Source organism: Lycorma delicatula, chromosome 3 (genome assembly GCF_047948215.1).
Source record: "Lycorma delicatula isolate Av1 chromosome 3, ASM4794821v1, whole genome shotgun sequence".
NCBI lineage: Eukaryota > Metazoa > Arthropoda > Insecta > Hemiptera > Fulgoridae > Lycorma > Lycorma delicatula.
Genome location: NC_134457.1, coordinates 223,142,105 through 223,155,628, shown reverse-complemented (window position 1 = coordinate 223,155,628; position 13,524 = coordinate 223,142,105). Strand labels below are relative to the sequence as shown.

The 13,524-nt window shown below is 29.6% G+C and overlaps 1 protein-coding gene across 1 annotated transcript in view; it reads right to left on the bottom strand.

The window, feature by feature from the left end:
* LOC142322470 (uncharacterized) overlaps positions 1-12,765 on the bottom strand; it is a 56,973-nt gene extending 44,208 nt beyond the window's left edge. Inside the window, exons 1-2 of the mRNA XM_075361587.1 lie at positions 12,707-12,765; positions 1,908-4,312 (exon numbers count right to left, since the gene is read on the bottom strand). Of these exons, the coding sequence (XP_075217702.1) occupies positions 1,908-4,287 (2,380 nt within the window). The 5' untranslated portion in view covers positions 4,288-4,312; positions 12,707-12,765. The remainder of the gene's footprint in view (positions 1-1,907; positions 4,313-12,706) is intronic.
* Positions 12,766-13,524: the final 759 nt, after the last annotated feature.

Genomic DNA, 13,524 nt, shown 5'->3' with positions numbered 1-13,524 from the left:
AATACTAAAGGAATTTTTCAGGCTAATCTTTAAGACGTTAATAAAGCAAACCAATAAACTCACTCCTTTCTCTAATATTTATTTGGTTTTAAATATTTTTTAATATGATTTTTAGAAATACATTTAAAATGACAAAAATTTTTAATCTTCCATTTCTGTTACATGCAAAGTATATCATCATCTGAATGACTAAGGGTGGTGCTATAATAATTATTTCACATATATGCACTTTTTACTTACATCCTTCATGATATATCAAAGAGTACATTTTCATGAAATTACCACTGTAAGAAAATAAACTGTATTTCTCTAAATCTGAGCATTTAAAATATTCAAGATCAGGAAGCCCACTAGTTTTCAAGTACACTATTGCCAGTTCAACTGGCTAAAATTTATTCCCAGGTAAGTGATGCATTCTTTGAGGAAGTTAAAACTATCAATCAAACCTTTTTAAATTTTTATATTTCATAAAAATCAGAACTTCTAATATGTGTCCCTTTATTAACACATGCTTGCCTTATTATTTAGTGCAAAATATTGTACATTACAATCTATTTTAAAATATTCGTAGTTAAACATGAATTTTTGGTCCAGAAAAATATGTTGAAAAATATTATACTTTAAATAATTGTAAATATAATAAGAAACGAATATATTAAATACATATCAAAATAATATAGAATATTATAAAAGGATAAAAAACTGAAAACAATAAAAATATAATAAAGATATTGTCATAACAGACCATAAATTTAAAATACAAATAATGAAAAAGCAATTATGACAAAAAATTCATGAAGTCTCATAGCCGTTGAAAAAAAATAGGCATGTCTGTCTCACATGCACCTTTCTGACAACACTGCATTGCTACATATTTCATTGTATGTAATTACACTCAACAGAAATAGAAAACAGCGAGAACTCAGACTTTCCTAACAACAGTTTTATTTGCATAATTCAACTTCTTTTTATGGCAACAATCTGAACATGTTTTATAAACTAGTTACTGTTTTTATACGCTCTACAGTTATTCAAAAACTAATATAATTATCTAACTTGCTTAAATAGCAGTAATATTAAAGTAATGTATTATAAATAACTATAAATAAATATATTTTTACTTAAGTTAACAATTAAATTAAATAAATCATTAATAAAAGTTTAAAAGTATGAAAAAGAAAATTAAATTGATTAATTAATAACCTCAACCTACATTTATGGTTTTTAGTAATTATCTGATATTAAATACTTTAATAGAATTAATTTATTATATTATGAATTACATTATTTAGTAATGCAATAAATGCTATTTAATTGTTTAATGTTCATTCCATGATTATACAAAAAATGTGTTTATGCCTCTAAATAACTACATCAAAAGCATTTTTGGTACTTACGTATTAACGCCACCGCAGCTACAGCTTTATTTAAAAACAAAGTAGTCAATCGGATTATGGTGGAAAATGAACAGTCTCTTTATTAATTTTAATAAATGGTTATTTATATTTATTTTATAAATATAATTTAACCAAACTTAACCTATGCTCGCTAACCTTGACTAATTAACAGGAGTGTTTTGATTATTTAAATAATAAATAATTGTAATAATTACTGAATTTATTAAATAAATACTCAAAAAATTACGGTGTTAATTAGTCAAGGTTAGCGAGCAAAGCGAGCGTAGGTTAAAGTTTGGTTAAATTATATTTATAAAATAAATAAATATAAATAACCATTTATTAAAATTAATAAAGAGACTGTTCATTTTCCACCGAAATCCGATTGACTACTTTGTTTTTAAATAAAGCTGTAGCTGCGGTGGCGTTAATACGTAAGTACCGCATTTTTTCATGCAGGTGGTAACAAAATTAATTTAAATTGATTTTGTATCGAAAATAAAAACTTACCAGTTGTAATAAATTCTAGCCGAGTCAGATCATTCAATTCCTTACTAATATCTTTAGATAAGTATGAATATTTACATTTCATGGATTTTTTTCGAATCCAAGCATGCTTTCTTGAAAATAATCTGAAATAAAGTAACTGGGCACTTTTGGGTGTATTAATAAACATTTGTTTATAAACACTGTGGTCAAAAGTACTTAATAAATAATCTTCACTACCATTTAAAACAAATCTGACAACATTATCCATAACAGAATAATTAAAATCAGAATTTTTCACTTTTCTTTCTTCTTCTTCCTTATTTTCCTGACTTTTATTGACAGTTTCATCTTGTTTTATAGGAGAACCAATCGCATTTGAGTTCTGCTGTATGAGAAGAATTTCATTTATAAACGGATCTTCTTTTTGCTTCAAAATTTCTAAAATATCATTCATTTCCTGTGTACCAATAAAAGGATCTTCACTTGTTTCATTCTGTTGTTCAGAAGCTTCATTTGTTTTCATCGACTCTGATAAATTTAAATCGTCATTCTCTTTTTCAAGAGGCTCTGCCAATTCTTCTGATAACTCCAGTGATATTATATCTTGCACATGTTTTTCCTTCTTAAATTCTTTTTCAACTTTAACAACATTAAAATCAGATGACTGTCTATTTTCATTATTTACCACAGAAGATGGTTCTTGAACACTTAATGTATCATTTTGTGGAATTATTTTATTAACTTTGTTGTTTACTTTTTCTACATTGGAGAAATTCAGTTTCTTTGGGCATGATTTAAAATAACGGTCAATATGATTTGAAGGAGAAAGTTTGTAAGGTTTATTTCTGTTAGATTTTCTAAATGGAGAAAATTTTCCAAGTTTTTTTGTAGGTGATGATTTTTTAGGTGAACCAAAATACTTCCCTGGAACTGAATTAATGGCTTTTGAATATTTTATTTGACTCGATTCAATCACAATAAGTTCTGTTGGTGTAGATGGAGTTACTACTTTTTCAGTTAACTTTGGTGTACCTGAATGTTTATCATCACATGTAGACGTTTTATTCTTTGGGGTTGATGGAGCACTGCCCGTAATTGAATAATTCCCATCTGATGAGAGATGGTGGCAAATAGACTTTGAACAATCTGAATTATCATGACATTTTAGAACAATATTAAAACTATCAGTGCCTACAGAAACCGAGTCATTACTGTGAATAGTTTTTGAAGTACTTAAAACATGATCTGAATTTGTACAACTAGTAGATAAGACATCTGTACTATTAGATGTAGCAGATTGTTTTCCAAGTGTATTCTTTTGCAAACAAATTGAAGATTCAGTATCAATAGATTGATCTAACTCCGCAGGTTTATTAGGAATTTTACTCTTTAAATTTGTATAAAATGAATAATCTGATTCTAAAGCAGTACTGGGTTTATCATTCCTTAAAGGGGCTGACTGTTGAATATGTGAAGTTTTCAAAGAAATTGTCTTCTGATTTGATATAACTGCAGCTGAATCATCTTCAACAGTTATAGGGTCAATTGTAGTTTTTATGGAATTACTTTGCTCTGAAACTTCAATAAGAGAACAAGTGACCTCTGGTGATATTTGAAAGCAAGTTGGTTTTATATGATTTTTTAAATAACCACTAAGATCATCAGCTTTCGAAACACCAACCGAGCTATTAGATGCAAGCGCCAAATGTCCCCTAACAGTTTTTGAAGAACTTTGAATCTGATTTGGTTCCATATTATCACGAAATTGTATACCTTTAAGAGATGAACAGTTAGACGATTGCTTTCCACTTATTTCTTTTCCAGGAGCAACTGAATTTCTGAAATTTTTAGAGGACTGATGAAGCGGGTATGTAGTTGGGTTATCAGTAGTTCGATTAAAAGTAAGAAGAGATGATTGATGAAGAATATCTAAAACCGGATTATCCAATCTGTTATTATCAGAAACTGGATAAGTAATTGATCCAGCCTTAGTCTTGAGATTTCTTTTATTACTCAACTGAACAGGGGAAGATAAATTATCTTTATAAATTCTATTCTGTTTACCAATAGTTAAATCAACATTTTCATCATCTGAGTTGTCTTGTATAACTATCACATCACCACTGTTCTCTTTTACAGCTTCATTAGATTTATAATCTGTTATTTTCTTATAATTTAACTTTGAAGTACCACTACAATAATTAGTTTCAGAAAAATTAATCTGAGAACTTTCTTGCAACACAGCAGATAAATGCCCAGCTTTAAATGCAGAATTAAAATTTTTATTCTGAGGTATTAAGGAGGAAGACTGATGATTATTTTTCAGTGACATAAATGGATTTATACGAAAACGATGATCTATTTTTTCATCTATGACTTCAACATCACTATCTGAATCCATTCCCAATACTAATTTTCAGTAGAACCTGTAAAAAAAAAATGGTTACACTTAATATTTATAATAATTCACTTAAGATTCATAATAATGTTATAAAACATAAAATTACCTACCCAAATACCTCTAAATACTAATATGGCAAAAGTGTTCCTACAATAATTCAGGATTAATAAATGAATTAGTATTAAATGTTCAATTGTAATCATTATCCCATGGGATTAAAAGAAATGAACCAATTTTTAACAAACCTCTTTTTTATGGAAAGAATGCATAAGGTTTTTCTAAAATAAAGACTGTACACAGCCACAATCAACAGTACAAAAAAATCAATTTTGTTTTTTTTAAATTTTAGTCTTCTTGAAATATTTAAACAAATTTCCTTTCTGTTAAATCTTGTTTAACAAAGCGAGAAATCCACAGAGATAAGGACAGCAGTAACAGGCAAACTATTAACATCCCAGTGGAATGCTATGAGGTCTCATACAGAAAACAATGATTCTTAAGCAGGAAAAAAGGCTGGTATAAGGATAGCTTGCATCCAGGAATCGTCCCTGAAGAAAACTGCCTTTCAAAGTATCATGAATTTGCATTGTTCAATATTGAAAGAGAGGACAAACAAGGCGATGGAGTGGCTACGCTTATCCATAACTCAATTCGTCATAAATATTGCCAGCTGTATACATCACACAATGAAATACAAGAGTACAAATGTCCAACTTATTTCAAATCTAAGATTTCAAACTAACTGCAACAAATACCTACTTGCCCCCCTGCAGCCCATATTACAAAGAAAAAAATTAAATGGTATCACTTTTAAGAGGTTTTTCATGATTTTTGAGAGGTTATAACTTTTTTATTAGTATAATACACAAGAAACATTTTTATGTGCCATAAACTTCTACAAAAACACTGCAAGTTGTGCAAATTTGAGATTTTTATCACCAGCCCAATCAGAGTTATTTGAAGCCAAAACTTGAATTTTTAAAAACAAATGTTTTCAAAAAATCATAAATCTTTAGGGGTAAGTATATCACCATTAGTATTATTTATAGTAAACTAGTAACATATACCTAGACATAAAAAAATAATTCCAAATGTTTATGCTATCCCTGCCTCTTGTAAAAAAATTACCAAAGTGAAATTTCACCATTTTTCATGTTCAACTTTATTGGTAATTTTCTCATAGAAAGAAGAGAGGTAGGTAAATACACCACTGGACCAATCTTTTACCTTGAGAAAATATGATTAAAATGCTTTTTGTTTCATCCTTCCAGGACCAATAGTTTTTAGTTATGATTTTTTCTATAAACCCTTACAATCACAAAAATAGGTGTGCGCACCATAACAAAAATGGCCACCACAGGTAAATTGGTTAAATAAAAATTTAAAAAAAATAGTTTTAAGGTCTTGAAAGATGTAGGAAAGAAGTGGGTAAGTTTCAGTTTTTTTTTTTTTTAATTGTTCAAGCAACCAGCTTATTTTTTTTTGGGACAGTTCAAATGGATTGACTCCAATGGATTAACATATGTAGACATCAGCAGTGATCATATGCTACTTATGATGGAATTGAGAATAGCTTTCAAGAAAGTAGAGAAACTGAAGGTAGTTAAGGAATGGAATTTAGAAAAATTGAAAAAATCTGATGAGGAAGCAACAGGAAAAAACTAAAAGGAAATTATGGAAAGAAAAAAATGAGAATGCTGAGAAGACCTCAATGAGAATAAAAAATGCTATAGTAAAAAGAGCAGAGAAAGAAGTAGGTACTTATGCGGAAAATAAAGTCAAGAAATCATAGCTAACAACAGAAATACTATAGAAAATGAAAGAAGGAAGGCAGAATAAGAAAGGCAGAAAAAATAAAAGATCAATGTATTCCAAATTAAACAATCAGTTAGGGAGGGAAATACAAAAAGCTAGGTAAAGGTGGCTGAAGGAAGAATGCAATGACACAGAGGATTTATAAAAGAAAAGGCAAAACCATATGAACTAGCAAAGTGAGTGAAAAGCATTACATGGGACAGATGGGAAAGGAATGGTAAAATGAGAAACATTGAAGATAAAGTTGGCAAAGTGGCGCAAGAGCAGAAAAAAGAGAATATTGGAAAGAATACATGAAGAAACTGTAGAGACAAACCTGAGGGAACTAAACACAGAAAAGGAAAGGGAGGTAGCTAATAAGAGGATAAAAGAACATCTATATTATATGTGAAGTACAGAAAGCAATTGAAGCATAAAAATTGACTTGAGTAGGTGAAGTTCCCATAGAATTTTATAAATGATTAAAAGAGGAAGGAGTGGAAGAAATAGCTGAACTGTGTAATAGGGTATCTAATACGGAAAGGAAAGAAAAAAAAATTAAAAAAGTAAAAATTTACACATATTTGGGTAATACAGTGACAGAGGACTGGAAGAGTTCAATGAAAATAAAAGGAAGGATACTGATGGCAAAGGAAGTGTTCTGTAAGAAGAGAATTATTTTGTACTAAAAATTTGAACTTACAGTTAAGGAAGAAGTTAATAAAATACTATGTGTGGAGTGTCCTATAGTATGAGAATGAAACATAAACGATGATGAAGAGCAGAAATATTGAACTGAGGTTTTACGACGTAGATATGAAAAAGAATGAAGAAAATAATATGGACAGATAACATGAAAGAGGAAGTAATTAAGAAGTTTAAAGAGCATTTATACGAAAAGTACACAAAAGAAATGGAAACTGGTTAGAAAATGAAGTTAGAGGAAGTGGAATCTTGACAACTGCAATGGAAGTCACTGGAAAGAGAAAGGAAGCAAGAAAAAGGATTAAGTTAAGAGATGAGATAAAGATTCGAAACTAAGACGATGAAGAAGAAGGTATGGAACAGAAATGGTGGGGTAGTGGAGGTGTAAGAGACCTGTCTTGCACCAGACCAGCCGCACCAGTTGATGATGAATATTATGCATCTTTTCCATTTTCAATTAATTACATATAAATTAATTTATTTGAAATTAAATCAAACGATTTTTTTCAGAAAAAAAATATGACAATGAGTTTTTGAAAAATAAATAATTTTTAAATAAATATGAATTTTCTCATATGTTGTTTAATCTGTATTTAAATAAATACACACTAGAATATTTTGCCACTAACACCACTAAAACTATTATTATTTTACTATGTACTGATTGCATTTTTTACTGTCTTGCATGATCACATCATTATTTTTTATGAAATAGTCTTTTTTATGTATTCAGAAGAACAATAATCACTACTTTTTTCTGTTTAATTTTGCACTAGGTAAATATATATGAAAGTGCTGTTCCCTTTACTATGGAAATGCAAATCTACTTTTCCTGATCTGACAGATAAAATATATAATTAAATTACAATCATTTATTTTTTAAGCTAATATAAATTAATTTTAAACAGCTTGTAATCAAAATTACATTGGATGAATACAAAGGAATTAACAAATATATTAAATAAAACAAACTAAAATAAAACAGACACACTAGTGTCCAAGATTATTTAATGAAGTATCCAAGCTTTGAAATGAATGAGTGTCCAATGAATGTGTGTCTCTTAGACACTTCTTTAAGTGTTCAAGATTTAATTTGGAGTAATGAAAGTCTCCAAACTTATTTAAAAAAAATTGTGCTGCAACAATATCGACAATTTATAAAAATGAATGATAACAAAATACAACAAAGAATGAAAAGGGTGGTTAAAATACAATGCAAAATTATGCGACTAAATAGCCCTCATAACTGAACATGGAAAAAAGTGGAAATTAATAAATTATTCATAAAAAAATATGATTAAACTTTTATATGATTAAATTAAAACAAAGCTTATACCAACCCTGCACGTGTCATTGAAAATTTGTAGAAACATTTTCTGTAAGTAGCCTCTGTGAAAATGGATGTTAAGATGTAATGGAAAAACTAACAAACATCCATTTTCACACACACACTGCTTACCAAAAATACTTCTATATACAAATTTGAATTTTAACAGGCAAATCTAAATTAATTTTTTTTTTTTTTTAATTCTTTAAAATGTTTTTTGGAACATTAGCAATTTAATGAAAAAGCATATAAATTTCTTGGCTACTACTAAACAGAGGAGCTGTGATACAAAATGAACTTGGAGATGGAATAAGTATCTGCGAGGGAAGTAAAGCTGTTACTACTAATAGCTATTTTAAAACCACCCATGAAAATTTTATACCTTGATATCACTTACACCTATTCACTGTAATCAGGTAAATTATTTTCTGATTAACTGAAGATGGAAGTCTTTCTTTTCCTGTTTAGCCTCCGGTAACTACCGTTTTAGATAATACTTCAGAGGATGAATGAGGATGATATGTATGAGTGTGAATGAAGTGTAGTCTTGTACATTCTCAGTTCGACCGTACCTGAGATGTGTGGTTAATTGAAAACCCAACCCCCAAAGAACACCGGTATCCACAATCTAGTATTCAAGTCCGTGTAAAAATAGCTGGCTTTACTAGGACTTGAACGCTGGAACTTCCAAATCAGCTGATTTGGGAAGACGCGTTCACCACTAGACCAACCCGGTGGGTTGAAGATGGAAGTCTAGTGAAAATTACCAGGACCTTTCTTGAAGCCAATTGTGCTAGTGACCATCAACTTCTGTGCCTTGAACCTAGAATGAAACTAGCTAAATTCAAGAAGGTAGTTAGTCAAAGAAGGAAGCTGGAAAGAAAGGCAGAAATCAAAGATTTTGATAATCAAATTCATGCAAAATTCCAGTACTGTGAAACAAGAAATAAAAACACTAACGAAATAGGAAGAATAGGATTCAAAAGTAGGAGCTGTTTAAAAGGATCTTAATGAAACTGCTGAATAAATATTTCAAGAAGGTAATCCTGTAAAGAAGAAATAAAACACAGGTTTAAAAAAGAAAGCATAAAAGGTCATTGAAGAAAGAAGGATGGTGAAGATGTGACATTTGCAAGACACATAGTATCGAGAGATACCTTTGTACAGAAATCAAGTAAGTCTTAAAGATGTGGCTGGGAAACAATTGTCTAATGTAGAATATGCTGTCAATCACTGGAAGAGATCTGCAACAGTTTGTATCTTGATAATGACAAATCTACTCGTGTAGAAATTTGAAATTCTGTTCAGAAACAATATAAGTAAGCATCTTAAAGGAAGAAAAAAGTCTATTCTAAACACAATAAAGCATCTGAACCTGATATTATTACTGTTAAGATGCCTCAGACGAGCAGCATACAGAACAATGGAATATTGATAGAGAATCAGAATACTTTAACAAATATCCCGTTCCACAAGAAGGCCAAAACACAATGATGTGCCAACTACAGAGTAAGATATCAGTGACGATCACATTGTGTACAATCCCCTTAAATATCATTGATGAAAGATTTAAAAATTACCTAGATACAGAAATATCACTGAGCGACCTGCTTTGTGAAGAACAAATGAACAGATGACTGTATTTTGAATGTTACATATGTGATTGAGAAACCAGGGAATTTAGTGCCCCTCTTTTTCTGTATTTACTAGACTACAAGAAGATATTTGACTGTGTCAAATTTAAGGAACTTTGGAATGAGTTGGGAACAAATGAGTGAACTCACAAACTTATCCGACTCACCAGAAACCTGTATATTGATAGCAAAGCAGTAATTAAAACTTAAAACAATCCCAATGCATCCTCCAATCCCTTTGAACCTACCAAAGGATTTAAACAGAATGTATTCTATTGCTATTTCTATTCAATACCTGGTATAGCTAGTCAATACGTGAATACAACACATCATCAGTATAAATCTGAATGGTTTGTTCAGGCGTAACAATGGTAGATGATAAACTGAAATTCTAGGAAGTGCAAACATCACCTCTATGGGCAATTAAAAAATACCTTGAGACAAAGACAAAATGTAGTCTGACGATGAATATAAATAAAACAAGAATCATGGTTACTGATCGAGTTAAATCATTTCCACAAATAAACTTACTGTTTTAAGTACAGGAAAGAGGACAAATTTATTTACCTGTGCTTTGTCGCTGAAAAGGAAGGTGAAAGAAATATGGCAAAGAACTGGACTGCTAGTGATGTGTTAAGGCTGACTGTGATCTAGAAATATTGTGCTACAAGCAGGAAGATAAAATTTAAAACTGTTGAAGGCCTTGGTGTTTAGAATTTTCCTTACACACATGCTAAAGGCAAAATAGACATAAGCCAAGAATAAAAATATCAACAATATCTATAATTGCTCAATGTTCACAAGCAACCTTCTACACAAACATCCAAACATCAGGAGACAGAATAATGAATTCCAGTTCATTTACTTTGTTTCTTATGATCTTAACACAGGGTGATTCACATAGTGTTATCAGCGCTTTCCGAGCTCAATCTACTAGCAAAAATATTGAAAAGAAATTCATATAATCATGAGTCTAGAAATATTCCATTGGCAAGTTATGACTAGTAAAATATTTCGCCACGTTTCCTGGGTAAAGTGAAATAAAACCATTAGGTTTATTATCGAAATAATAATAAAGAATGCTAATGTAATTAACAAGAAACAATGCACTACTTTTAGATAACATGATATTTACTGTATTGCACACAAACTTGAAGCTTCTCAAGTTCTGAAACTTACTTTTTTACATTACATTCAAAGTACATGCCTTTTTATGTTCACTACACTTGTTAATTAGCTTTAAATTCATTCAAAGAAATAAAAAATGTATATTTTTATCAAGAAGATTTCTTTTGATCATCTGGTGAAGAAATTATTTAAGAATCTGCAAGAACCAAAACATTAAACCCTTATACTTAGCTGACAAGTGATTAAACAGTCTCACAACTTTAAAAAACTACTGTGATGTAATAGTTACAATAAATAAATTTGGCATTTCTATCGGAAATAAGTACAGGCCTTCTTCAAAAAATAAAAGGAACAATTGTTTTAATTGCAATATAGATCAGTAATGAATATTTTAAGATAGATTTTTTCCAGATCTATAAAAATTATCATGCCAACATGAAAATATATTTTTAAAAAGTTAGATGTTCTGTCATTATCCATAAATAGCCTAGTATACTTTTCAACAACCTGACATATGGGGTAAACAGTAACAAATTCCTAATAATTCATGAAAAAGATATATTGCTTTATGCATGCATTAAAAAAAAATTGTCAAAACAATTATAAAAAAAAAATTAAGTGACATTGACAATAAGATTAAAACTAAAGAACATCGAGTAAATAAGACTTCCCCCTTACCAGAGTAACCTTAACCTTACCGACTTAGTATAAAATCAAGTGCACATATTACGGCATAAATAATACATACAAAATAATTTGTGTTTTACAGTAACTTAAAACTGAAGTAAGAGTGGTTGTTATAGAAAAAAATAATTCTAAGTGGGAATTAAATCACTCGTCATAGTTAATGAACAGATTATAAATTGCAGTGATAATTGAACTTTCACAAATTCTAGTGACATTTGAGAAATGAGTATAATCAATTGAACATAAAGTTTTTCAGACACAAGATAAGATAAACATAAGTTGCTAAGATAAACATAGCAACTTTTTTCTTTAATTACAAACAAGGATTAAAATATCTGCTTAGCATTATAGGCTGTTAGACCTACATGTTAGGTCACCTGTTAAGCGGTAATGAACTACTGTTTCTATTTCACTACATTTAATAATTTCTACTACATCATTATTTTAAATTTTCTTTTTAACACCTGACTGAAACCTGTTTGGTATCTTGTATATATGAAATATCTTTTTAAATGAATAGTTTATCTCTGATCGACAAGAACGACGTCATACGGGCAAGTTTATTATGATTTAATTAAAATCCTGGTAACTAATTTGAAAAGTCTGCTTTGCAAATTTTTTAAAAGTGGTTGTACCTATCGTGCCAAATCAATTACTTTGTATTCGTCTTAATAAGGTTTGATAAAATACGTATTAAGCTAAGTAAGCAATTGAACCCAAGTGACTAGTAAAGAACTAAAATATCAACATTCTTAATGAGGCAAGACTTCCAATGGAAACAAGTGATAGTATACTCCAAAGCGCCGGTTTTGTTTTTACAATCTTCATAATTCAACTTTCAACTGTTTATGTTACTCATAACCTCACTCTTGCACAACATTACAATAATAATTCGCGGATAAAAAATAAAACGGTTTTAAAAATATTTTTAAGTAACACATAGCACCACGATTATTATACGCCTACAAGCGTCTCATAAAAAAGGGTGTAAATATTAAAAATCTTTACAGATCAGAAATCGCGAAATTTACGAAATTAACGCTGAATAAAATTTACGAAATAATCACAGAGAACTTCCTAGTCAAATGAAAAATTCGAAACTCAAACGAGTGCTACAACAGAATTTACTCAAATTTAAACTTACTTCAATAACAGTACAACAGGATAACGCCTTTACTATCACGGAATAAACTTGTTCGACAGTTTATCCAACAAAACAGCATCAAAAACACACTTACTTCAGTATTCCACAAAGTAATATCAACACACAAACTAATTAATATAAGTATTGGATAATGTAATTAAAATTTCTTAAAATAATTTGATTAAAATCCAGATATCAATGAAAAGTCTAGTAAGTCTTTCCAAAACCAGCATTCTTATTAATCAGAAAATAATTTACCTGATTACAGTGAGTAGATATGAGTGATATCTAGGTATAACATTTTTTTGTGCGATTTTAAAATAGGTATTAGTAGTAACAACTTGATTTCCCTTGAAGATACTTATTCCGTCTCCAAGTTCATGTAGTACCCACATTTCATTGGTAGTACCACAGCTCCTCTGTTCAGTAGTAGCCAATAAATTTATATGTTTTTTCATTAAAATGCTAATGTTCCAATATACATTATTTTAGAAAATAAATAAAAAATTAATCGAATTTTCACTTTTCCTGTTAAAATTAAAATTTGTAGAAAGAAATATCTCCGGTAAGCATCGTGTTTGAAAATGGATGTTTGTTAGTTTTTCCATTACACCTTAACATCCATTTTCACAGAGGCTGCTTACAGAAAAAGTTTCTTCCTACAATTTTTTAATGACACGTGCAGGAATGGTATAGGCTTGGTTTTAATTTAATCATATTTTTTTATGAATAATTTATTAATTTCCACTATTTTTCATCTTCAGTTGAGAGGGCTATTTAGCCGCACAATTTTGCATTGTATTTTAACCACTCTTTTC